The sequence below is a fragment of the Camelus dromedarius genome, chromosome 25 (genome assembly GCF_036321535.1).
Source record: "Camelus dromedarius isolate mCamDro1 chromosome 25, mCamDro1.pat, whole genome shotgun sequence".
Taxonomy (NCBI): domain Eukaryota; kingdom Metazoa; phylum Chordata; class Mammalia; order Artiodactyla; family Camelidae; genus Camelus; species Camelus dromedarius.
In genome coordinates, this window is record NC_087460.1 from 17,120,504 (window position 1) to 17,144,012 (window position 23,509).

General features: G+C 34.6%; 1 protein-coding gene across 6 annotated transcripts in view; it reads right to left on the minus strand.

Annotated features, from left to right (window-relative positions):
* Positions 1-326: 326 nt before the first annotated feature.
* Positions 327-23,509, minus strand: part of INTS13 (integrator complex subunit 13) — a 28,363-nt gene continuing 5,180 nt past the window's right edge. For 2 of the 6 annotated variants that reach the window (XM_064479135.1, XM_031443906.2), the window contains exons 4-17: positions 18,936-19,138; positions 18,464-18,544; positions 16,930-17,020; positions 15,434-15,562; positions 13,640-13,724; positions 11,213-11,302; positions 10,920-11,027; positions 9,637-9,815; positions 8,350-8,520; positions 7,949-8,103; positions 7,405-7,635; positions 5,604-5,743; positions 1,466-1,601; positions 327-666 (exon numbers count right to left, since the gene is read on the minus strand). In XM_064479135.1, coding sequence (XP_064335205.1) covers positions 627-666; positions 1,466-1,601; positions 5,604-5,743; positions 7,405-7,635; positions 7,949-8,103; positions 8,350-8,520; positions 9,637-9,815; positions 10,920-11,027; positions 11,213-11,302; positions 13,640-13,724; positions 15,434-15,562; positions 16,930-17,020; positions 18,464-18,544; positions 18,936-19,138 — 1,839 coding nt within the window. In that variant the 3' untranslated portion in view covers positions 327-626. The remainder of the gene's footprint in view (positions 667-1,465; positions 1,602-5,603; positions 5,744-7,404; positions 7,636-7,948; positions 8,104-8,349; positions 8,521-9,636; positions 9,816-10,919; positions 11,028-11,212; positions 11,303-13,639; positions 13,725-15,433; positions 15,563-16,929; positions 17,021-18,463; positions 18,545-18,935; positions 19,139-23,509) is intronic. The other 4 variants (XM_010997108.3, XM_064479138.1, XM_064479137.1 and 1 more) reach the window with 4 other exon arrangements.

Here is a 23,509-nt window from a genome sequence, read left to right on the forward strand (position 1 = left end):
CTCTTTCAATATGAAAAGCTAATAGTAAGTTTTTTGCAGAAAAAAAAATGTAATATCCAACATGGGTAAATAAATTTACTCCAACTACCTGGAAACTCTGCTTTTAAATGTGCAACACACACAATAGCTAAAATAAAATACAAAACAAACAAAAACATTATTTTTTGGAAAAGCACTGCATATGCTGCAGATTAACAGGCAATATTTCATATTAAAATTGCAAATCTCACCCAAATTCTGTTCAAGTTTCTTAAAAATTTCTCAACGTTGTCAATCATTATATGAATATCTTATTCCTAAAGGAATACTCCGGTATTTTGCATTTCAGATATTTTAATAGTTTATTTGGCAAAGAGAAGCCTGAGAATTTTTTAAAAAACATTTCCAGAGGGAATACCCTTTACCATAAAATAAACTTGTTTAATTTGGGAGGACAAATGTATATTTTTGACATATGTGCCAATTTTACAATTAATACAAAAAAGATAAAGTTAGTTGAAATATTTTAAAAATGTAAAAACCAGTCCAGGCAGCATAACTATACAATCTTGCTGTAAAAGTACTTGTATCAAATTCCGTCCAAAATATTTATGCAATATACTAAATTCAGGTGCTCAAGTCACTCTTCACTGCCGGCTGGCTTTTCCATTTTCTGTTGTCTCCATTCTGAAAAATAGGAGGAAAAAAATGAGTTGGTAAAATAAAACATTCATTAGCTATCCATGTTTTTTCTCCTTACATGACTTTCAAATGAAATTAAAACCTAATGCATTCATACAACAGACGAATATAAGAACTTTAGAAAAGGACTTTAGAAAAGTTACATTCCCCTGGTTAGTTTACTTATTCATCTCACAGATGAGTGAAAATTGAGGGAGGCCCAGAGGTTTCATTTCAAAGGCTACTAGTCTGTTTTTTTCTCACTTTACCTCTCCAAGCAGAACCTAGGGAAAAACTCTTTACCATTTAGTCAAGGATTTATTTCCTTTTCCATTAAAGAAATTCCTTTATCAATACATGTTTAAGAGGATTTCTTCTTAAAAAGAGATTAAAATAATCATTTAAATTATTTTAGACTTACTTATTCTAACAAATTTTTAATTATTTTTAGATTTTAGATTTATTCAATTAAAATCAATATTCCTAATATTGTTTTACTAACTAGGAAAATACTTTCTCCGTGTTATTTTAAACGAAATTCAGTGTTGTATACTAAGTTTTCTCTGTGATTTTCCCCTCTATGATGTTTACAGATCATTCAGGTTTACAATCAATATAATCAGGTCTTTTACAGGTACTAAGAATCAAAGGTAATTTTTTTCTCTCTGTAAGTAGCATGTATCAGATCATAATACTAGTAATAAAAAAACTGCTGGACACAACCAACAAGCAGTGTTTATTATTTTAAACTTATTATATGATAAGGCAATTAACAAAACTAATTTCTACAATAAATAATACAAACCCATTTTCCTCTTTAAGGTGTTGATATAACTCAGCTCTGTTATTAACAGAGTTCAAACGTCCAGCAAATTCTTGATGTTTTCTGGAATTGGCAGTATTGATTCTATTACTCCATAAAGATAGTAAGGACACGGGCCCTGGCGGCATGTTCGAAAGAAGAGAAAAAAGAATAATTCACTACTTCAAAATTTACAAATTTAACAAAATTTAACCTTAATTCTATTGTTTATTTTATATAATTAAAGCAGTATCATCGCCCCTTTATTCTAAAATTTGTATGTGTTTAGGGGTTCCCAAGAGCACCTACTAATTCAGTGATTTGCTGGAAGGACTCAAATGACTAAATATAAAGTTACAGTCACAGCTGAGAATCATTACAACAGCACAGTAAGGACACAGAGCCAGACCAGGGCAGGGAAGACACATTAGACAAAGACTAGAGAAACCCATTCGCAGGCTTTCCACGCTCTCTTCCTCCCGTGAGGGTTCACACAGAGTGCATACTCCTTCCAGCAGCAAAAATGCAGCCATGTGTGTACAGTATTTCTGCCAGAAAAGCACATTTAAGACTCAAGAGTTCAAGGTTTTTCTGGGGACTGGTCACGTAGGCGTTCTCTCCCTAACTACAACTACCAAAATTCCAGACTCCCAGAAGGAAAGCAGGTGTTCAGTTCAGATATAAGGCAAATAACTCTCTCGTTTGGGGAATATTTCAAAAGCCATATTCCCAGATGTCAGCCAACAGCCAAACTTGCAGGCAGGCTTTTCTAATGATAACTCAATGAAGAACGGACAGTCTTTTTAACAAATGCATGCAAAAACATGAACACTCACCCTACCCTGCACCTTACTAAAAAAATAAAAATAAAAGATGGATCATAGTCTAAATGTAAAGTCTAAAATTATAGCACTCCTAAAAGAAAACATAGGAATAAATCTTTGTGACTTCGGGTTGTGCAATGTTTCTTCAATATAACACCAAAAGCATAATCATAACATTTAAAAATTGATATATTGGACTTCATGAAAATTAGAAACTTCTGCTCTGCAAAAGTCACAATTAGGAGACGGACAATTCACAGACCAGGAGAAAATATCTGCAAATCACATCTCCAACACAGGATTCGTATCCAGAATAAAGTTTAAAATTCTCAAAATTCAACAACAACAACAAAAATCCCAAACCACCTAATATAAAAAAGAGCAAAATACTGGAATGGACCTTTCATTGAAGAAGACAAACAGATGGCAAACAAACAAATGAAAAAGGCTCATCATCATTAGCCATGAGAGCAAATATGAATTAAAACCACGAGGAAACACTACTACACACCTATTAGAAGAGGGGCGAAAAAAATCCTGACAATACCAAGTGCTGTCGAGGAGGCGGAATAACCAGAACTCTCAGTAACTGCTGGTGGGAATGCACCTTGGTACAGCCACTTGGAAAAAGGAGTTGGCCGTTTCTAATAGTTAGTCATACACATGGAACAAAAAAAAAAACACTGATAAACGCACAACACAGATGAACCACTAATCCATTATGCTACGTGAAATAAGCCAATCTCACACAGCAGCACACTTTGATTTTACTTATATGACATCTTGAAAAAGGCACAATTATAGGAAGAGAAAACACATCAGTGGCCATGAGAGCTGGGGGTAGGAGAGTATGGGGTGACTACAGTGTAGGGCAAGAGAATCTTGTGGGGTGATCAAACTATCCTATACCTGATTGTGGTAGTGCTTGTTACACAAACTATACATAAGGTCTAAACTCACAGAACTGTACACAAAAAGAGTTAATGTTACTGCATCTAAACCTTTCATAAATAACAAAATAAAACTTTTTCTTATTATAAAACTAATACATATTCATTTCATAAAATTTAGAAAACAGCGAAACATATAAAAAGGAAATAAAACCACCCATAATACTACTGCTCTAACAACTGTATGTATTTTGGTTTTTTTCAATGCCAACCTGTATCAATAAAATTACAGTTTGGTTATTCTGTTATTGAATCATACAAAGAGAGTAGAACAGATTTCTACCAAATCTAGAGGGCATGTTTGGGATAACCCAACCTTCCATGCAGACTACACAGCAGACACAAAATTCACTTTGGAGAGCCCTAGGAAGTCATTTTCCAAAACAGATGGAAACCAGGGTACATTAGAGCCCCATATAAAATTGCTGATCAGAAGACACATACAACTTAGATTGTAAAACAGAATGAAAGGAAAGAAACAGACAAGTTCCAGGTACCAGTCTTGAATGGCAAAGTTACAAGGGCAGTAAGTGATCTGCAATCAAGCTGCTTCTCATACAGGCCATTCTGTAGTGTTTCCAGGATGAGAAGCATCAGGGATCCATGTAATTTAATTTAGCTGATATCTCATCTGAGTGACAAGCTGGTGCGCATGTGTATAAAAACTTACTTTAAAACAAAGTGGAGATCATGGTACATGTGGTTTTGTATCCTGCTTTTTAAAATTTATTTATTTATTTATTATTTTTACTGAGTTACAGTCAGTTTAATGTTGTGTCAATTTCTAGTGTACAGCAGTCATACATGAATATACATATATTCATTTTCACCGTGAGCTATTACAAGATCTTGTCTATAGTTCCCTGTGCTATACAGTATAAACTCGTTTATCTATTTTATAGATACCAGTCAGTATCTGCATATCTCAAACTCCCAGTTTATCCCTTCCTACCCCGCCCCCCAACCTTGGCAACCACAAGTCTGTATTCTATGTCTGTGAGTCTGTTTCTGTTTTATATGTAAGTTCATTTGCCTATTTTTTTTAGATTCCACATATGAGCGATATCATACGGTATTTTTCTTTCTCTTTCGTGCAGCCTGCTTTTTAAGTTTAACTTATTATATATTTAATTAACTTACTTGTTCAATAAATAAGAACTGAACTCCTACTGTGGGTCAGGGACTGTGGTGGTAGAGATACAACAGTAAATTTTTAAAAACCCCACCTTTAAAACATTTCAGACTAACAGTAGAGGCAAGATGTCAAGCAATGCCAACGCGGTAAGCGCTACCATAGCATTAATCCTGGGATGCAAGGGAGACACAGAGAAGCAGCACTTAACTTAATTGTGAGAGGAGTTCAGGGAAGTCTTTCTCAAAAAAAGGGTTGCTTAAGTTAAAATCTCAATGATACACATTAGCGAGAGGGAAGAGTGGGCATTCGTGACAATAGTTATTCTGGGGCTTTAAAAATTCCACCCTATGGACACACCACCATTTAGTCATTCTCTTACTAACACGTGAAAGATAAATCTCGTAGGATCACCCTTATCTCTGATCTCAAAGAAATCAGTGAACTAGAGACTATTAACATGAATCACAATACATACTGCAACAAAAGTACATACAAAAAACAAGCCTACCTTCCCCCAAGGATGAGCTGCCAGTAACCGTAACCTAGCCAGCCCTGAGGTCTTACTGTATTGTAAAGATACAGTGGGAAGAACTCAGTCCTGTTGACATAGGACAGGACCATTTCCCATTTATCCGAAAGTAACAGAATTTAGTTTACCTTCAAGATAACGAAGGCCTACAATGATTTCAAGAGCTCCCAAACCCAAATCTTATCTTTGATGCCTAGAATTCCTCAAGAGGAAATTGAGCTTCTCAGTCTATAAATAAGACATAAAAGGCTTTTACAGTAAGAATACTGTTCATAATACCTTTTCTGAAAATCGTTCACATGACATTTTAAATTATCAATAAATGGATGATATTAGGTCCTCCCCTAAATTCAGTAAGCGTTTAGGACAAAGAGTCTGGTTTTCAATAATCTACCACTTAGCATAGTGTTAGGAACATAAACAGATTCAAATTCATGTAATTAAAATTTCTTAAAACACAGACTTTATACTAAAAGTGCTTATTTTCCAAAGGCTTCATTAATAAACATATGACACTATGTTTTCTTTAAAGCTGACAAATATATTTACCACCTATATTTTCCAAGGCTGTGAACAAAGGGTCTTCTAAGCCACATGAGGAACAGTGAGTAGCTCCTCCTCATACAGAGCAGTAAAGGACCCTGCACAACAGATCTAAATTGGAAAACTTTTTATGAACACAGTTACCGCAGTTCTGTCTCACCTTTCGATTTTTCTACTGGTGGAGTTTCATCCATCTCAACAAGAGGCTTTTTATTTGGAGGTTCTGGGGAGTCAGGTGAATCTTTTATAATCTCAGCTTCAGCCAACTCTTCTTTTCCACGTTCTAAGATTCCTTTTAATCTTTTAAAGAGACAAACAGTAAAAACTAAGTTTAAATCTAAGTTTAAATTCTTAGAAATCTAAATGGCTCAATAATTAAACTAGATTTTGCATATTAGTCTTAAAAGGTATCTGCTCTCACAACGTAAACCTAGGAACTAATCAGCAGCCAAACCTCAATCTAAAATCGGGTAAGAGAGCTTAATGAACTTAAACACAAGTTTCCCTTTTCCTTTACTATAGAGAAATAAATCAGTAATGCAGTTAGCTGTAAAATGAAGCTATTTTTTTTTAATGGAGGAAATTTTAAGAAGATAAAATTAAAAAGGCCAGCAATAATGTGATCTTTGGAAGATACTTCATAATTTTAATTTCTAAAGATATTGACAAAATACTACAAATTACAAAGAAGATTAAGAAATCTACTAGCATTTGTCCCCTAGTTTATGGACTGTGGAAATGTATTTATATTCCACAAGTTAGGAACTTAACTCCAAGCTTATTTTGAGTTTCATACACCTGAAGATCTGAATGAGAATACTCTTTCCCTCCTCTTCTTAAAGCAAGACCACTCTGTTTCAGAAGCTCAGAAGCCCTAAGGAAGAAGTAAACTTCTAAGGCCAAAGAGATTAAAGTGTTCTACTTATTTATGAATGAAATCATACCATTTCCAGAACTAGCTTCAAAATATCCTTGTGGGGTAGGCGGAGTGTGGTGGTAATGAGGGGAATGGATGCGGATATATATGAAATGAGATTGGCCATGACTTGATAACTGATTTGTTCTACTGCCGTATATGTTTGAAATTTTCCATATTAAGTTCTGTTGTTTCTGAGGGACCGACTACAACGCCATTATAATACTTACCTGGTTCTTTGCCTGATTTCTGGCAAGAAGGTAGAAAATGAAACCAACTACTATGTTAATGATATTTTTATTTGGAAACCTTTATTACTTTTTATGTTTTTTTCAGATTTAGCCTTGATATCACTATATAAATCAAGAACTAAGGGAAAAGAGTGTACTATTGATAAAGGTTTTCAGAATTAAGACTATGATCTTTCATGCTTTCAAGGCTTTCCTGTGCCTCTTTTTTGGTTTCTCTATCTTTTTTTTTCTTTTTCAGATGGAGGTGTGGGAATCGAACTAAGTACCTCGTACATGCTCAGCAGGCACTCTACCAAGTGAGCTACATGGCCCCCCCACCCCCCGCCGTGCCTCTTTTTATAACAGCATCTTCCACACTTGGCCGCCACCGCTGGTTTGCCTGCCTCTACCACAACACTGCACATTCTTCCAGGGCAAGGATCTTATGCCAAATGCCTGGCACATCGCGGGCATTTAACAGTCACGGAACAAAGACATAAAGCTATGTCTTTGATATTCATAACACATAAATGCAACTACCGATACCAAAAATCATGTAGTGTGATTTTCAGAAGTTAATTAGGAAAGAATTAAACACTGTCTTTGCCCCTAACAGCAAAACAAACAAAAAAATTATACTTCTCTAAGGCCAAGAAAAACCTTCCAGATTTTAAGAATGATAAAAATCACAGTAAGCTACAATAAACACATTAAATGAGTTACTAATAAATAAGGTTTGACTGTTCACATGTGCTATATGCAGAATGTGATTTGACAAAAGGCACCACAGTGCTATATTAACATCAACAAATCACCTCTCTGAATCTTGCCAAGATTTCTCCTGTTCATAATCTTTCACTGCTTTCTCCGACTTGTCCTCTTTGTCCTCCCTCTTTCTTCCTCGTTTCTTTCGTTCCTCTTCTTCTGGGGGTTTGCTCCGACACGCCATTAGACATTCCAAGACTCTTTGATGTTTCTCCGAATTGTTGATATGGGCTCTGACAAGCGTTTCTAATTCATTCCACATGATGCGGTACTGTTCATCTCTAAAGTAAAGATTTAAAATAACGTTCTCACAAAATACTCTTTTAAATAATATGGAAGTGTCACTCGGTACTGATAAAGCAAAAAGATGCAATTAAACACGGGGTTCCTTTCTCTTTCCAGATAGTTAATGGTGCAATTCTAAGTTATAATGGGTTTAGTTTCGTTATTCTATATTCTGTATCATTTCATCTTAATCACATGTATGTGTATACATACTCCCAAACATATAAATTACACATGGAATAAGTCAGCTGAAAAAAACAGTAAGTATCAAGTAAATGTGATATATGAGAAAGTATGAAAAAAACCTACCTTTTGGGGCCTTTTCCTCTTGTACCAACTGTGGAAATAGGCAGAGGATCATTTTTTCTTTCCATATCAACTAAGTTGTATATTGTTTTTTGACAGTTTAACACATCTTCTTCTGTCAAAGATTCTTTCACAATAACACTGGCTAAGGGGACTACCTGTTAGATTAAAAAAGAAGAAAGAAAAAGAAAAGTCTGTCTTGAAATACAAGTACCAAAGCATCTAGGCAGAACTCGAATTGATTTTAAACATCATGGTGAGATAATCCATAACCATCACTTCAATTTTCTATCACTGATTCTTTAACTGTAGCAAACTCATATATTTCACTCTTTGCTTGATAAATGGAATCTGTAAACAATATATACCCAATCTAGAAGAAAAACAAACTATGAAACACTTACCGCTTGCATGTTAAAAATGGTGGTTTGTGAAATAATCATAGGCCAGTAGCGGGTGTGCTTTTCTAACTGATCTTTTGCTCGTTCCAAAGGGATCTCAAGACTTCCATCGATTTTATATCTGGGGTCTAGAAAAGGAGTTAATCTGTTTTCCCTCATAAATTCACCAAAATCCTAATGATAACCAAATAAGATAAAATTAGAAACTATTTTCTAATGTTTCAGTATGGATTACATGTAACAGTCTGTTCCCCTGATGTCTTCCATCCTGTGATACGCAATAAAGCATTTCCTCTAACAACTTCCCCAACACACAATTTTTTCCCTTCTTTTTGAGCATGAAACCTATCAGCCCTTATACAACGGAGAGGAAGAACACCTCAAACGTAAATACATTAATGGTTCTTTCCACTTTTTAAAACACTCATTTTTGTTCACTTCTGTAATGTAACTCTTTTCTATTATATTCAGATAAAAGAATGAGTTAATCACATTACAATACCATTTTGCTTACTTAAAATTACCTTGATGCAACATCAAAATGTTAAGTGATTATCTCTGAATGATGGAATTATAGGTAATTCATAGTTTCTGTTTTTTATTTTTAAAGATATCTATATTTTCTAAATTTTCTATAATGAATAGTTACCAGACTCTCCTTATTTAAAAAACTATGTGAAAATAAAAAGCCTGATCAAAAATGATTAATTACAGTACATAAAACTTTGTAGTTTACAAAGTATATTCATATATATCATTCACATTTAATTTTATAACCACCTCAAAAAGTATAGTCATGAAATATTGAATATAAAAGAGGGGTGAGGGAGTGAAAAACTCAAATTAGAACAATACAATTTCTACCCAAAATAGGCACAATTTCCTTGTATGCATCTCTCAGTAATACAAAAATTTACAGCATTATTTCAAAGGAGCAGCAATCCAAATATTCAAATGTTTATGGCTGGCACTTGAGTTACTAGAAAGTTCCCCCTAAAATATTAATTTGAATCAATTTCCATTCTTTCCTGTAACTCCAGTGTGTCAATGCCATCCAGATACTTCTCAGCACACACAAATACATAAGGAAGACTAGTGATAAATAGTTCTTCTGAGCAAGTACTGCAGGAATAATATTAAATTAAATTAATAATTAAAATAATAATAAGAAAATTAACTTCTCTAAACTTCTTTTTGTCACAGATCTTAGCACATAATAGCATTCAATAACTACTCGCTGAATGATGACAGACTCAAAATATAAAATTTATAGATTAGTTAGAGTCTTACTGTAATCCGGTAGTCTGTGACTCTTCCTCCACATCCTTCACTAATTGAAGGCGGATCCTCTAGAATGGATCGAGAACTACTAAGGACGTGCAAAAAAATCTCTCCTCCATGGCTACTAAGCATATGACTAATGACTTTGGAACCCGACTTTCGTGGTTGTTCCAATAAAACAGAACGACCTGTCAAAAGCAAGATTATTCTGTCAGTAAAGAAATGCAAAAGGGTTCTTAATTTTTCTCTTAAGATTGATGTCTAGATTTTTCATTTTGTTTATTGTTCTCCATATTTTAACCAGCATTGCTAATTGAGTATATCTGCATTTCAAGTCGTAAAACTCTGAATTCTGGCCTTAGCTTTCTCTTGCTTACCCTCAGCTTACACAGTCATACAGACAGGTTTCCAAAATAATTATAGTGGTCTGTGGTATAATGTTTGGTTATATTGTTCATTCAGTTGCAAGTTCATATAAAAGTTTTCTCCTGGACGTCAGGAAGAAAGTGGGATAACGCACATAGAACCCTCAGGTTGCCACAGCTACAAGCCGTCTGGGGGAGAAGGCACAGTCTTAACTCACTAACTGGTTTCTAGTCTACGTGACCAAATGCTGTTTAATCTGGACTCTACACAGTCTGATAATCAAATTGTGCTTCATATAACAATTAAATTAACCTTATGATAAAGGCAAAGTAACTCTTTACAGCAGTAGTTCCAAAATCTAGTTATTATAAGAATCACCAGAGGAGCCAGCAGAATTTAGATTTAGTAAGTGGAGTGCAGTTAATCTGGTCTTTTAAAAAGACTTTTTACACAAGGAAACAACAGATTTGACATCCTGTCTATAAGAATGGTGGTACAGTGTTGAAAATAGAATGTTTATTTATTAAAGGTATAGTGTTTAAAGGGAAATAAGTCCATATAAATTTTGTAATTTAAAATTCAATAGGCCAAGATAAATGGTCTGGATTATTCTATCATCCCCCCAAAATCAGCTTAGACTCTAAATGTCAAATATTTAAACTAAAAATACTAAAAACCATACTAAGTAAAATTTACGTAGATGCGACAGTCTGAAAGACATGAAGTCATCTTATTTTTAAACATTAGTACAACTGAAACTGTCAAATAGTATTTACAATTATGGAACTTTAAAACAGTTTTAGGAAATAAAATGGCTAGACTATACTGAAGAAAACAGCCTTCCAGAATTCACATTTTTCACATATTCTCACCAGTGATTTCACTTGTAAAAATCTCAGTGAAAACAATTAAATGATGAAAGTTACCATTTAGAAGAAAATTAGTAAGGCAGGAGGAGGGTCTACTGTTTACGTCTACAGGTGAAATTCGGTAAGCGCCAGTGCAATAGTGTAATTCTGAAACAGAAGAACACACTGATTTGAAAGAATATAAAGAAATATTTCCACAATTAAAAGAGGAAAAAAAAAACCCCACGTGTTCCTTGATCCCCTGAAACAACGAAAAACAAAAACTCAAGAAGAAACAAATGATCCCCACGTAATACTTAAAGAACCATTCCATTTATTCTCTTCTCTTTCAATTGTTTTTAAATACCTACCAATGTTATTCGTCCTTGGTGTGCACCACTTCAATGTTATCGTTTCTTTAAATGAGCCTTCTCTACTGCTGCCACCTAAGTGGTTATCACCTTTAAAAATAAGTCAGAGAAATAGTAACATTACTAAATAGATCACAAACTTCAAATGTTTACCAAGGTTTCCAAAAGAGTTTTTAAGCTCTGTAAAAGAAAATACCTCTAGAATAACATCTTTTACTATAAAGTCTTCTAGGAAAATACCAAATAAAGTTTAGATATTAACTATGATTAAAATAAATATTTTCCTCCAAACTTCTCATTAACTAAAGTCATTTCAGTCACTACACTAAAAAGCCAACAGCTAACACTTTTTTAAACTTCTAGAATCTATAACTGCTCCCCTCTGACACCATTAAAAGATAAAATTACACAGTTATGTACTCAAAGAAAGCTTTGGGAATCTAAAATGCACAAATAATTATAGTGAATCCCAATAAACTTATTAGAAGAAACATAAAATGAGGGATCTATACGGTAAATATATAAGAAGATATATAATAGTGAGCATTTTTTGCCTTAATGGAGTCTACAGTAAACAGATGTTAAAATAATAATGAACATCAAAGTCTTAAACCCCTCAAAGTCATCCATGAAGGTTGGAACCAAACTTCTTCCAAACTCCTGTTAATGCTGATATTTTGCCCTCTTCTCACAAATCACAAATGTTCTTAACAGCATCTAGAATGGTGAATCCTTTCCAGAAGGTTTTCAACTTTCTCTGCCCAGATACATCAGAGCAATCACTTTCTATGGGAAGTATAGCTTTCTGAAATATACTTCTTAAGATCTGAAAGTCAAAATTACTCCTTAGTCCACGGGCTGCAGAATGGATGTCGTGTTAGCAGGCATGAAAACTGTTCATCTCTTTGTACATCTCCATCAGAGCTCTTGGGTGACCAGGTGCACTGTCAGTGAGCAGTAATATTTTGAAAGGAATATTTTCTTCTGAGCAGTAGATCTAAACAGTGGGCTTAAAATACTCAGTAAACCATATTCTCAAAAGATGTGCTGTCATCCAGGATTTGCTGTTCCATTTACAAAGCACAGGCAGAGTAGACTTGGCGTAACTCTGAAGGGCTGTAGGACTGTCAGGATGGTAAATGAGCATTGGCTTCAACTTAAAGCTACCGATTACATTAGCCCCTAATAAGAGAGTCAGTCTGTCCTCTGAAGCTTTGAAGCCAGGCACTGACTTCTCCTTTCTAGTTTGAAAGCCCTAGACGGCATCTTCTTCTGATAGAAGACTTTGTCTATGTAGTCATCCTCATGAATCATCTGAGCTGGATCTTCGGGACAACTTGCTGCAGTTTCTCCATCAGCACTGGCTGCTTCACCTTGCATTTGGATGTTATGGAGACAGCTTCTTTCCTTAAACGTCATGAACCAACCTCTGCTAGACTCAACCTTTTCTCCTGCAGCTTCCTCACCACTCTCAGCCTTCACAGAATTGAAGCGAGTTAGGGTCTTGCCCTGGATTTAGGCTTTGGCTTAAGGGAATGCTGTGGCTGGCTTGATCTTCTATCCAGACCACTGCAACCTCCTCCATATCAGCAATAAGGCTGTTTCACTTTCTTATCATCCTTGTGTTCTTTGGAGTAGCACTTTTAATTTCCTTTGTATTCACAATCTGGCTAACTGTTTGGCACAAGAGGCCTAGCTTTCAGCCTGTCTCAGCTATCAACATGCCTTCCTCACTAAGCTTTCTAGTTTTTTATTCAAAGTGAGAGACATGCAACTCCTCCTTTCATGTGAACACTTAGAGGCCAATACAGAGTTACTAACTGACCTAATTTCAATACTGTGTTTCAGGGAATAGAGAGGCCCAAGGAGAGGGAGAGAGGTGGGGAACAGCCAGTCAGTGGAGCAGTCAGAACACACAACATCTATCCATTAAGGTTACCATCTTACATGGGTACGGTTTGTGGCAACCCAAAACAATTACAATAGCAATAGCAGAGATCATTGATCACAGACCTCCGTAACAAATATAACAACAATGAAAAAGTCTGAAATATTGTATTACCAAAATGCGACACAGAGACATGAACTGAGCAAATGCTGTTGAAAAAACGGCACCAACAGACTTGCTCAACCCAGGTGGCCACAAACCTTCAATTTGTAAAAAACACAACATCTGCGAAGTGCAATAAAGCAAAGCACGATAAAATGAGGTATGCTTGTATCTGTCCCATTAGCCTAGACTTTCCCAAAGTAAATTCAACAGAACACGAGTTCCATGGCCATTAATAGGTGATACTGTCAGATAAGTTTGGAAAGGGATGAACTAAACTCAATCAGGTTTATTTACTGAAGAACTTCTCAAAGCTGTTAGTGTGTTTTCCCACGTCAGATCTTACAAAATAATACTTTCCAATGTCTCTTACTTACCACTTTTCAGGAAATCTACATGTGCATCTTTGTGATGAAGTAGCTCCACGTCATAATTGGCAGATGTGTTAGCATGTTGTTCTTCCTTAAAGTAAAATTTAAAATAACTTGGTTTTGTTTTTAAAATAATGAAGTTATTAATTATTCACTTTGCTTAAAGTGAGATTAAATATACCCAACAATTAGCTATAATAATGGGAGAGTTTGCTCAGTAATTAATCTATTTAAAGATGCAATAATTTTCCACAGCAATATAAACTGGCTATGTATCACTAATAAAATATAAGTGATTTTCCTTATGTTATGTCAGAATTAACAAAGACGACTCATCCAGAAATTCAAAGATATTTTTTACTCTGAATGCACCGTCTTGACAATATTCTTTATACACAGATATGATGTAATTGAAATAGTTTACATAAATTCAATGTGAAATAGTTGTTCAAAGGAGGAAATAGCATCTTTAAATACCTACAGTAAATTAGCAAACACTAATCATATAAAATAGCAAATACAGACTAATAAACAAGTTTAGTAACTTGTTTTTCCTCGATAGTAGATAGAAACTTCAATATTATCTATTTACAAGCAAGAGACAAAGATTGGAGAGTCACAGCAGCAGCACACATCAGCAAGAGAAAGGACAAAAACCACATGTCATCTCAACAGATGCGGAAAAAGCAGCTGATAAAATTCAACATCCATTCATGACGTTACCAAAGTGGATACAGAGGGAACATACCTCAACATAATAAAAGCTACTTAAGACAAACCCACAGCCAACATAACACTCAATGTGAGCTGCTGAAAACCAGTAGCACACAAATGTGGTCAAATTTAAACAGTAAGGTATCTGTCACCCTCAGCGTGTTTTTCTTAAAACTCATGAAATTATATATATTAAAGTACACCTATTATGCTACTTTACTTATCAATTGCTTCCTCACTCAAACTGTTCTATTGGTTAAGGCTGTAATTTTTCATTAAAGAGCCAGTCAGTAGTATAAGGAGGAAATTAGTAATGGAAAGATTACATTTCTCATGCGATTTAATTTTCATCATATGGTGGCAAAAAAATGAAACTGGACTTATAAGCAAGCTAATTTAAATTTTTAGATATAGTGACTATTTTATATTTGTAAACATAATCAATAAAATTAAGTTCCACTCAGTAAAAATTTATTTAAAGCTTACTATGGGCCAGGCATTGTGCTGATTCTAGACAACAAAATGACAATATAATGAAAATGACAAAAATGTAATAGATTCCTAAGAATATCCATTAGTAAAATTATAAGACTCATATGGATGGTTTTTCAGCTGGAGTAATAAACTTTTTTAAAACTATGAATTATTTTTCCCTAGTCAGACCTATCAGTTACAAGCACCTTTATATACTGAGTAGGCAAGAACAAAAATATAGAAAATAAAAGATCTACTACAAAATATAAAGTAAGGAAAATCTAATAACAACTGTCAGGAAAAGAATCACAGAAAAAGTAATCATTTCAGATAGAAATTATATTTTGATGAAAATAACGAGAAAAAAATTAAAAACAAAAGCTGATATAAAGTGTTCTTATTAAAAAGAAAAATACAGCGTTTTGTTCTGTGATCCTTTCTTGTTGCTTTTCATTATTTACTAACCTGGTCAAAGACACTGAATGTGGGCTAGCGAAACAGAAAATATGATATGGGGAGAAAAAGTTAAGGTTCATTAAAATAAATAATATATGTCAAACAAATATTTAAAAAGCAAAGCAGAGCTTTCAAAATAGGAAAAGAACTGCCTACCTTCATTGGAATATTTGTAATAGTAGTTGAAGCCAAGTCGAAATGTTGCTGTACTAAAATATTTAACTTGGTAGCAAGATGCCGTCCTGCACGAACGCTATGAACTTCGCTGGTTAAAACAGGGGACAACTACAGAGAAGTATGAAAAAAACCCACAGAACATTAACACATTGTAACTTAGTGCTAAAATATTTTACTTCAACCCATAAAAATTAAGTACTTTCACTTATAAGAATTTGGGAAAAAAAAAAAAGGTCCATAAATTAACCATGATCATTATTTTAGTAATAGACTTACACACATTCAGTTACTCAACAGATAGGTATTAAGGAGAACTTACTGTATTAATTGCCGGAAATCGTGTGAGCTACTGGAGGATACAGCAGTGAACAGGCAAAGTCCCTGTCCTCTTGAAACTTAGTCTTTGATTAAAATATATATTTTAATTAATATTTTACTTATATTTATATAAATGCAAAATTGATTTGAAGTAGCCCACAGAAATACTGAGGAACAAATAATCCATTTTGTGGAGAGGACAAACCCCTGCAGACAGAACTGCTTATTACAAAGAATGGAAATCGCTACAAACACCGTATTTTGTCATCAGTAAAAGCGATACGGCAGCCGAAAGTTCCTTATAACAAGGTAACACAAAATTTTACTCATTGCAGGGTAATAATATTTATTGCAAGTAAAATTTAGTTATCACAAAGTAAAGCCAATATACTGTCATGTTAACAAGAGTCAGAAAAAAGCTAACAAAAAATGGGCTTACACTGGAAACCACCTAAAACACATGATAGAGATGACCTAAAAAACCAATCAACTATAAAAAATTTATGGACTAATACTTCATATGTTTATATTAAATAATGCTAAATGAAAAACCAGAACTAAGAACATAAACATTTAATATAATTACATAAATACATATATCTGTATTTCTAAACACAGACCACTGATGGAGAATATTACACGATATGAATCCATTGAATAATCAACAGATTCATCTCTTCCTTTAAAATTATTCAAATTTATTTAAAAAGTAAAATCAAGGTTGGAAATTAGCTTTTCCCTCCTCTGGAGAGATAAAATTAATTTCTTTGTTATAGAAGTGTATTTTGATTAAAGAGTGTATTGTTTTCCTAATGAGGAGGAAAAAAAGATTTTTACAGAATAAAAAGTCATTAAAGCAATTGAACACCATTACAACACTTGAACTCTGAGGAACAATACAAATGTGGACAGTCTGACAACACATTTATTTAAAATAAACAACAACAGGCAAGAAAAGCAGAAAATGCTTTTAAAATATACCATTATGACATGAAGAACCAATCTAGGTGTTATGCCATACAGGTTGCTTTTAAAATTCTAAGTATCTTCTTGGCAGAAAATTTTGGCAATGTGATCATTTTCAGGCTAAAACTTCTCAGCATTTATTAATAATAATTAACAACAAACAATCTTTCTTCCATTCCTTCTGCACTCACCTCTTTTTTAGGACGATCGGATACAAGGCTGTCTTCACCAACTGGGTAGGTATGGATCAAGACCAGTTCACACTTCTGAATCTGCATGAGACTTAAAGAGAAACTTTTCACTTAGAATATAAGAATACATACTATGTAAAAGTTCAGGCAGGTAAACTATAAAAAGTATAATAAAACAATTGTATCTCTATAATTAGATAATACAGTTAACATAAAAGCTAAATATTTAGAAAAACTGCTGTACTTGTATGAACATTTAATGAATAATTTACATGAATTTAATTCAAATGCAAAAATAATTTTCTGTGTATTGTAGGATAAAATAAAAGGAAAAGTCTTATAATCAGGTATAATTTTCAATAGTAACTGCCACAGAGAAAATGAATATATTGTATATTAATTTCCCTTTTACTAATTTTTTTTAAGGACAAGTTCAGGCAATATTATTACCTATAACTGATTATTTCCAAGAACACAGAATTTGTAATGCTAAAAAGTTGCTCCCAGCTTTTTATTTTATTTATTTATTTTTTGCCGCCTCCATTTTATTTCATTTCATTTTTTTTACTAAGGTATAGGTGATATACAATAATAAAAGTTTCAGGTATACAATACAGTGATTTACAATTTTCAAAGGTTATACTCCATTTATAGTTAGTATAAAAAATTGGCCATATTCCCCATATCGTATAATATATCCTTGTAGCTTATTTATTTTATACATAATAGTTTGTACCTCTTAATCCCTGCCCCCATAATACCCTTCTCCCTTTCCCTGTCCCCACTGGTAACTACTAGTTTGTTCTGAGAGCCAACTCTTTATTCTAAAATTTCCAAACCTACAGAAAAATTGAAAGAAAAGTACTATTCAATGAACACCCATATATCCTTAAGCTACATTCACCACTAGCTATAATTTTTGTCTCTATAAATGCCTAAATAAGTGTACTTTTTTTTTAACTAAGTCATTTGAGAGTAAGTTGCAGAGGAAATGATACTTCATTCCTAAACACCTCAGCATGCTTCCTTCTCCTGCTGAGAACAACCCTACTCGTTAACAGTCATACCAGTACTTCACCTAGAAAATTAATAGTAACTCAGCCTAACACAGACTCCACATTGCAATGGTCCCAAACATGTCTTTAGTAGCTTGTTTCTTTTTTAAAAATTCATACAACTCAATCAGTCATTATGTTCTGATTTGGTACACACTGAATAATGCCACCAACAATTTGCTCATTTTACAGATTTCTAACACAGAGTGTGAGAGCAAGACATCAAAAAATATGCATTATAAATTTATGTATTATTTTATCCTTTTGATCACCTTTCCTCTGAGCAAACAGTTAAATTTCAAAGTGAAAGGGAAAATGGGACAAGAAGTTTCTGATCAAACATACATTTTTCAACTGATTTGTAGAGCCAGTAGAGAATTTAAGGGAATGCTACCAATACTAGAATTTTTAGAATAATTATAGTGAAATATATATGACCATAAAATGGAATATTTATTCCATTTGTGGATTATACTTACTGATCTGAATTTGCAGCAAGCTTGTTGTGTTCATGAATTGTTTCCTGAACACAGTCCTCAAGCATCCGCACGTGACTATCACTATGGCATAAAAAAGACATAACCAATTTAAAGAAATAAACAGTAAGAGAAAAAAATTAACAAGTACTCTTCAGCTGTAATATCCTGTTATAGGCACTTAAAATTACTTTAATCAGGAACTATCTTTAGTGTGCTGATTCATGACACCCAACAACCAACTAAATGAAAACACTAGTGAGAAAAAGTCAAATTGACCTACATGATAACAAAGTAAATAGTTTTCATTGAGATGAGTGTTTATTTTAGAACTGGATAAACAGAACTTTGATATTAGAAAGGCCACACGTGATATGCTTAAATGTTTACATGCTGTCCCTGCCTTTTTAAATAAAAACTGCAACAGGACATTAAAATTCCCTCAGTGAAAGAATTACTGGGGTTAACATCTTACCTTTTCGCATTAGTAATGCAAATTATTCGTCCTCTATTGCCAACTCGTTCTGCATTCTCCATTAGTAGAGTACGAGCCTCATGCTGGTATTCTGTAATTTTACAAAGGGTTTCCACTGCTGCAACGAGCCCATGCAGAATACTGCAGCATTCTGGATCTGCCCGTGGGTTAGGAGGCCCGACAGCAGCTAGTGCTGCCATGAGCTAAGGGAAAGGGAAAACAACCACGTGGACAAGAATAAGCACAAGTCAGACAAAGGCACCACAAGGAAGGGAAACTGTAGGACCAATGTACCTTATAAATACGGACACAAATATCCTCAACAACACACTAGCCCACTGAATCCAGCAACATATAAAAAGAACTATACACCATGACCAGGCAGGACTTATCCCAGGAATGCAAAGTTGATTTAAATTCTGAAAATTAACTAATGCAAATATGCAATATGCAACAGAATTTTTAAAAATCAGATGATCATCTCCATAAGTACAGAAAAGCATTTGACAAAACCTAAGACCCTTTATGATAAAAACACTCAACAAACTAGAAATAGAAGGGAACTTCCTCAAGATGTGTTCCTTCTAAGGTCAGAAGGAAGTTTAGTCTCATCACTTCTATTCAGTGCTTCACTAGAAGTCCTAACCTGAGCAATTAGGAAAGAAAAAGAAATAAATAGGATTCAGACTGGAAAGGAAGAAGTAAAACTATCTCTATGTGGCAGGTGATGATCTTGTGTGTAGAAGATCCTAAGGAATCCATTAAAAAATTTTTTAGAAGTAATAAGCAAGTTCAGCCAGGTTGCAGGTTACGTGACCAGCACACAAAAACCGACTATATTGCTATCTACTTGCAAAGAGCAATCTAAAATTGAAATTAAGGAAATAATTCTATTTACAGAAGCACCAAAAACAATAAAATGCTTAGGAATAAATTTAACAAAGGAAATGCAAATTTTACACTCTGAGAACTACAAAATATTATTAAAAGAAATTAGAGGTCTAAATGAATGGAAAACATCCCATGTTCGTGGACTGGAAGACTTAATACTGTGAAGACGAAAATATCACCCAAACTGAACTACAGATTAAATGTAATCTCTATCAGAACCCCAGCTGACTTCTTTATAGAAATTGACAAGCTGATTCTAAAATTCATATGGAATTGCAAGGCACCCAGAAAGCCAAAACAATCTTAGAAAAGAATAAAGTGTGAGGATTTTGCTTTATATATGCATAAAGGTACACTGGAAGGACCCATTAAAAACTAATAGTGGTGTGGACAAACACTGATGTGCTGGTAACCAGCTATCCAAAGAGGGGAAAAAACCCCTAATTTGCAATGCTTGCCAGTATCTATGGTTAAATACTACCATAATCACTAATTTCAAGCTTTCACTGAATGCAAAGTTGATAGCTCTTCCACGTTGGTATAAGCAGCCTCTAGTACACCACTAACCAGGGCAGGGGATGAATGGGAAATGTTTCAAGGCTTCGCTTTTGCTTACACACACATATACACGTACATATGTATATACATGCAAGTATATGTAAAATTTATTTTTAAACTACATAGTTATTACCAATTCATAAAAAGTAATGAAAAAAGAAAGAAAGAAATACTGTGTATATATGACTATATGAAGTCACTGCGACACAGGAGAAGCTCAATAAAAAGCTGCTTTTTAGGGGAGGGGGTACTGTGATCCTGGGAAAGCAGCAGTAAGCAAGCTTAGCTTTTGGAGGCAGATAAATCTGCACTGAAATTCCGGCTCTGCCTTTTAATACTGTGTGACCCTGGTCAATCTCCCCTCGCCCTTTCCTAATCTGAAAGTGAAACTAACAACAGAACCTGCTCCCCACTGGTTTGCTACCTTCAAACTTCATTTAATTTAACCAACAAAAACAAGACCAAAACTCCTGACTCTGACAAATTTTGTCATAAAACCTATGATATATAGAATAGAGGTATATATGTGCTCTAAGGGAAACAGCCCCGGACTCAGGTGTGGAAGTCAAAAACCTCTGGCCCCTGGGAGTTTCAGTTCCTTCACCAGCACAACGAAGGAGCCAAAAGAAAACATGCATTCTTCAATCAATCTACTTCAACTGTTTCTCACCATTACTCACAATAACTAGAGAAAGGTGTCACACGGATAACCAAAGCTAAACATTAAATGTGTTAACATAGACAAGGTTACACATAATTTATACAAAATGTCAATTACTTCGTATCATCTTAAACATCAGTGATTTGCTACTTAGTTGCCTTCACAACTGGAGTTTCCCCTTCTGATCATACGCTAAAAGCAGTGAGTGAGATATAACGTGCCTTCACCTTCAGAAAGCAGACGGAAGCAGTAATTCTTGTATCATCAGTACCCCCATTATCATCAAATGCATACCTTTTACTGCACTGCAGAGGTGCAGTAAGGAAAACCTATCCGAACTTGTACTTATTTTTATTCATACACAACTAGAAAAGCTTCAGGCTTCTTTCACAGTGCCTCTTGAAAGAAAGCAAGCAGAATATGTGCTATTTCAAAAAGATAGTACAGGAGGAGTGTATAGAATCCTTAGTATTTTTTTAAAGCAGTGAAAGAATAAAGAACATTCTGAAATGATACAAATGCAAAGCCAAGCCAATAAAAGTCCCCACCCTGCCGTTTCAGTGAGTTACCTCAAAAGACAAAAAGGTTAGAAATGTTTACATATTATAATATTAATCACAACATTTTAAGACCAAACACTGTGATAAACACACTTTCTTTACAAAGTGTCCCATTTAGAAAAAAATATGAAAACGAATAAATGTATGTATATGCAAGACTGGGACACTGTGCTGTACACCAGAGATTGACACACTGTAATTGATTGTACTTCAATTTAAAAAAACAGTCCCATTTAAAACACATTTGGATGAGATTATTTCCACCAAAGGGCATCCATTAATAGAAAATTTTTAACATAAAAGAGTTTAAATAATACATTCAACTATTTCACTAATGCCTGTCTCTCATGTTCATATTCACTGGTAGTAAACTGAAGTCTTCTACCCAACTGAACAAATGCAAAGAAGGTAATCTACCGTAAGCTCAATATCCTGAGACAAATGTTTAAAACGTACACATCTGATGTATTGAGCATGGGTTAATTTCTGCTCTCTCCTAAAACTCCATTAAAACTGTAGTAAAAGAACTTAATTTAAGAAACCAAACACCAAAGAGGGGGAAAAAACACATAAACCTGCAAAAACAAAGGAATGGAGGAGGAGATGAGAGCAAACAAGAGATGTCAGCAAGATTGTATGAAAATGGATGGAGAAAGGGCAACGGACTTAGTAGGACTGGCTATGCTGAAATCTAAGTGCCTCCAGGGCAAAATGGCAAGCTGATCTGCCTGTCAGAATCCAGGAGAAGTTCAGGACTTGGAGCTATCAAGCACCACATAAAGCAGGGGTGAGGCAAGATATTGAAAACCATGAAGGGATTGAAGTCAGAATGAGGAACAGCCGGACTCCTAATCTTACTCACAGCCTACCCATGTCAGTGCCTACCTCTTCCTGATCCCCCCACATACAGAATCGCATGCCTCGGAGGAACGGAACCAGAAAGGTACCAGCACGGGGGCCACAAAGCACAGCAGAGGGTAAGGGTAAGAGACTAGACCAGTGCTGCCCAAAAGAACTTTCTGTGATGATGGAAATGTTCTATATCTTATAGTATTTAATTTTAATTAATTTAAATGTAAATAGTAGCTATAGAATAGCTAAGTGTAGCTCTACAGGGCTGGTAGCTACTATATTGGACAGCACAGTACTCGCCCAAAAACAGAAAGACTGAGTAAAGGTTTGACTTCTGGATGGTGAAACCTACCATCTCCTGTGGCTCCCAGAAGGCAGACAGCCAAGTTTGCAGCACACAGGCAGGTCTTCTCTGGAGACACTGAACAGTTCCAGAGAGAGGGTCTGTCCAGTCTGACAGCTGGCAGTCTTCCAGGGAAAACAATTCGACTGAACTACGATGAAGGCCAGTCAGTAATACTCCACAACATGCAGATGGTCTCATCTGCTGTACATTTAGTGCCTTGCTTTTAAATAAGGCTGCGTAGCTAAATACTAGCCAGCATTTAGGAAAGGCCTCAACATGAGATGAATGCAAAGAGATCAAAAGAAAACTTCGAATAAATATTAGTAATACCTTCAGATTAAAAAATTATACCCACAGAACAAGAAAAGGATATGAGAAAAATGGACATAATTAGAGCAAAGTAGAAGTTCTTGGAAATTAAAAATATGATCAAATAAAAAGTTCCAGTGGGGAGGGTATAGCTCAGTGGTATAGTGTGTGCTTAGCATGCACGAGGTCCTGGGTTCAATCCCCAGCACCTCCATTAAAAAATAAATAAATGAATAAACTTAGTTACCTCCCCCCCACCAAAAAAAGTTCCATATAAGGGTTAAAAGGAAATAGGAAAAGGCTCACAAAAGGAGAGTAACAACAAGAGGACCAATGAGAAAAAGAATAAGGAATTGAATCCAGAAGATGCAACACTCTACTCACAGGGATTCCAGAA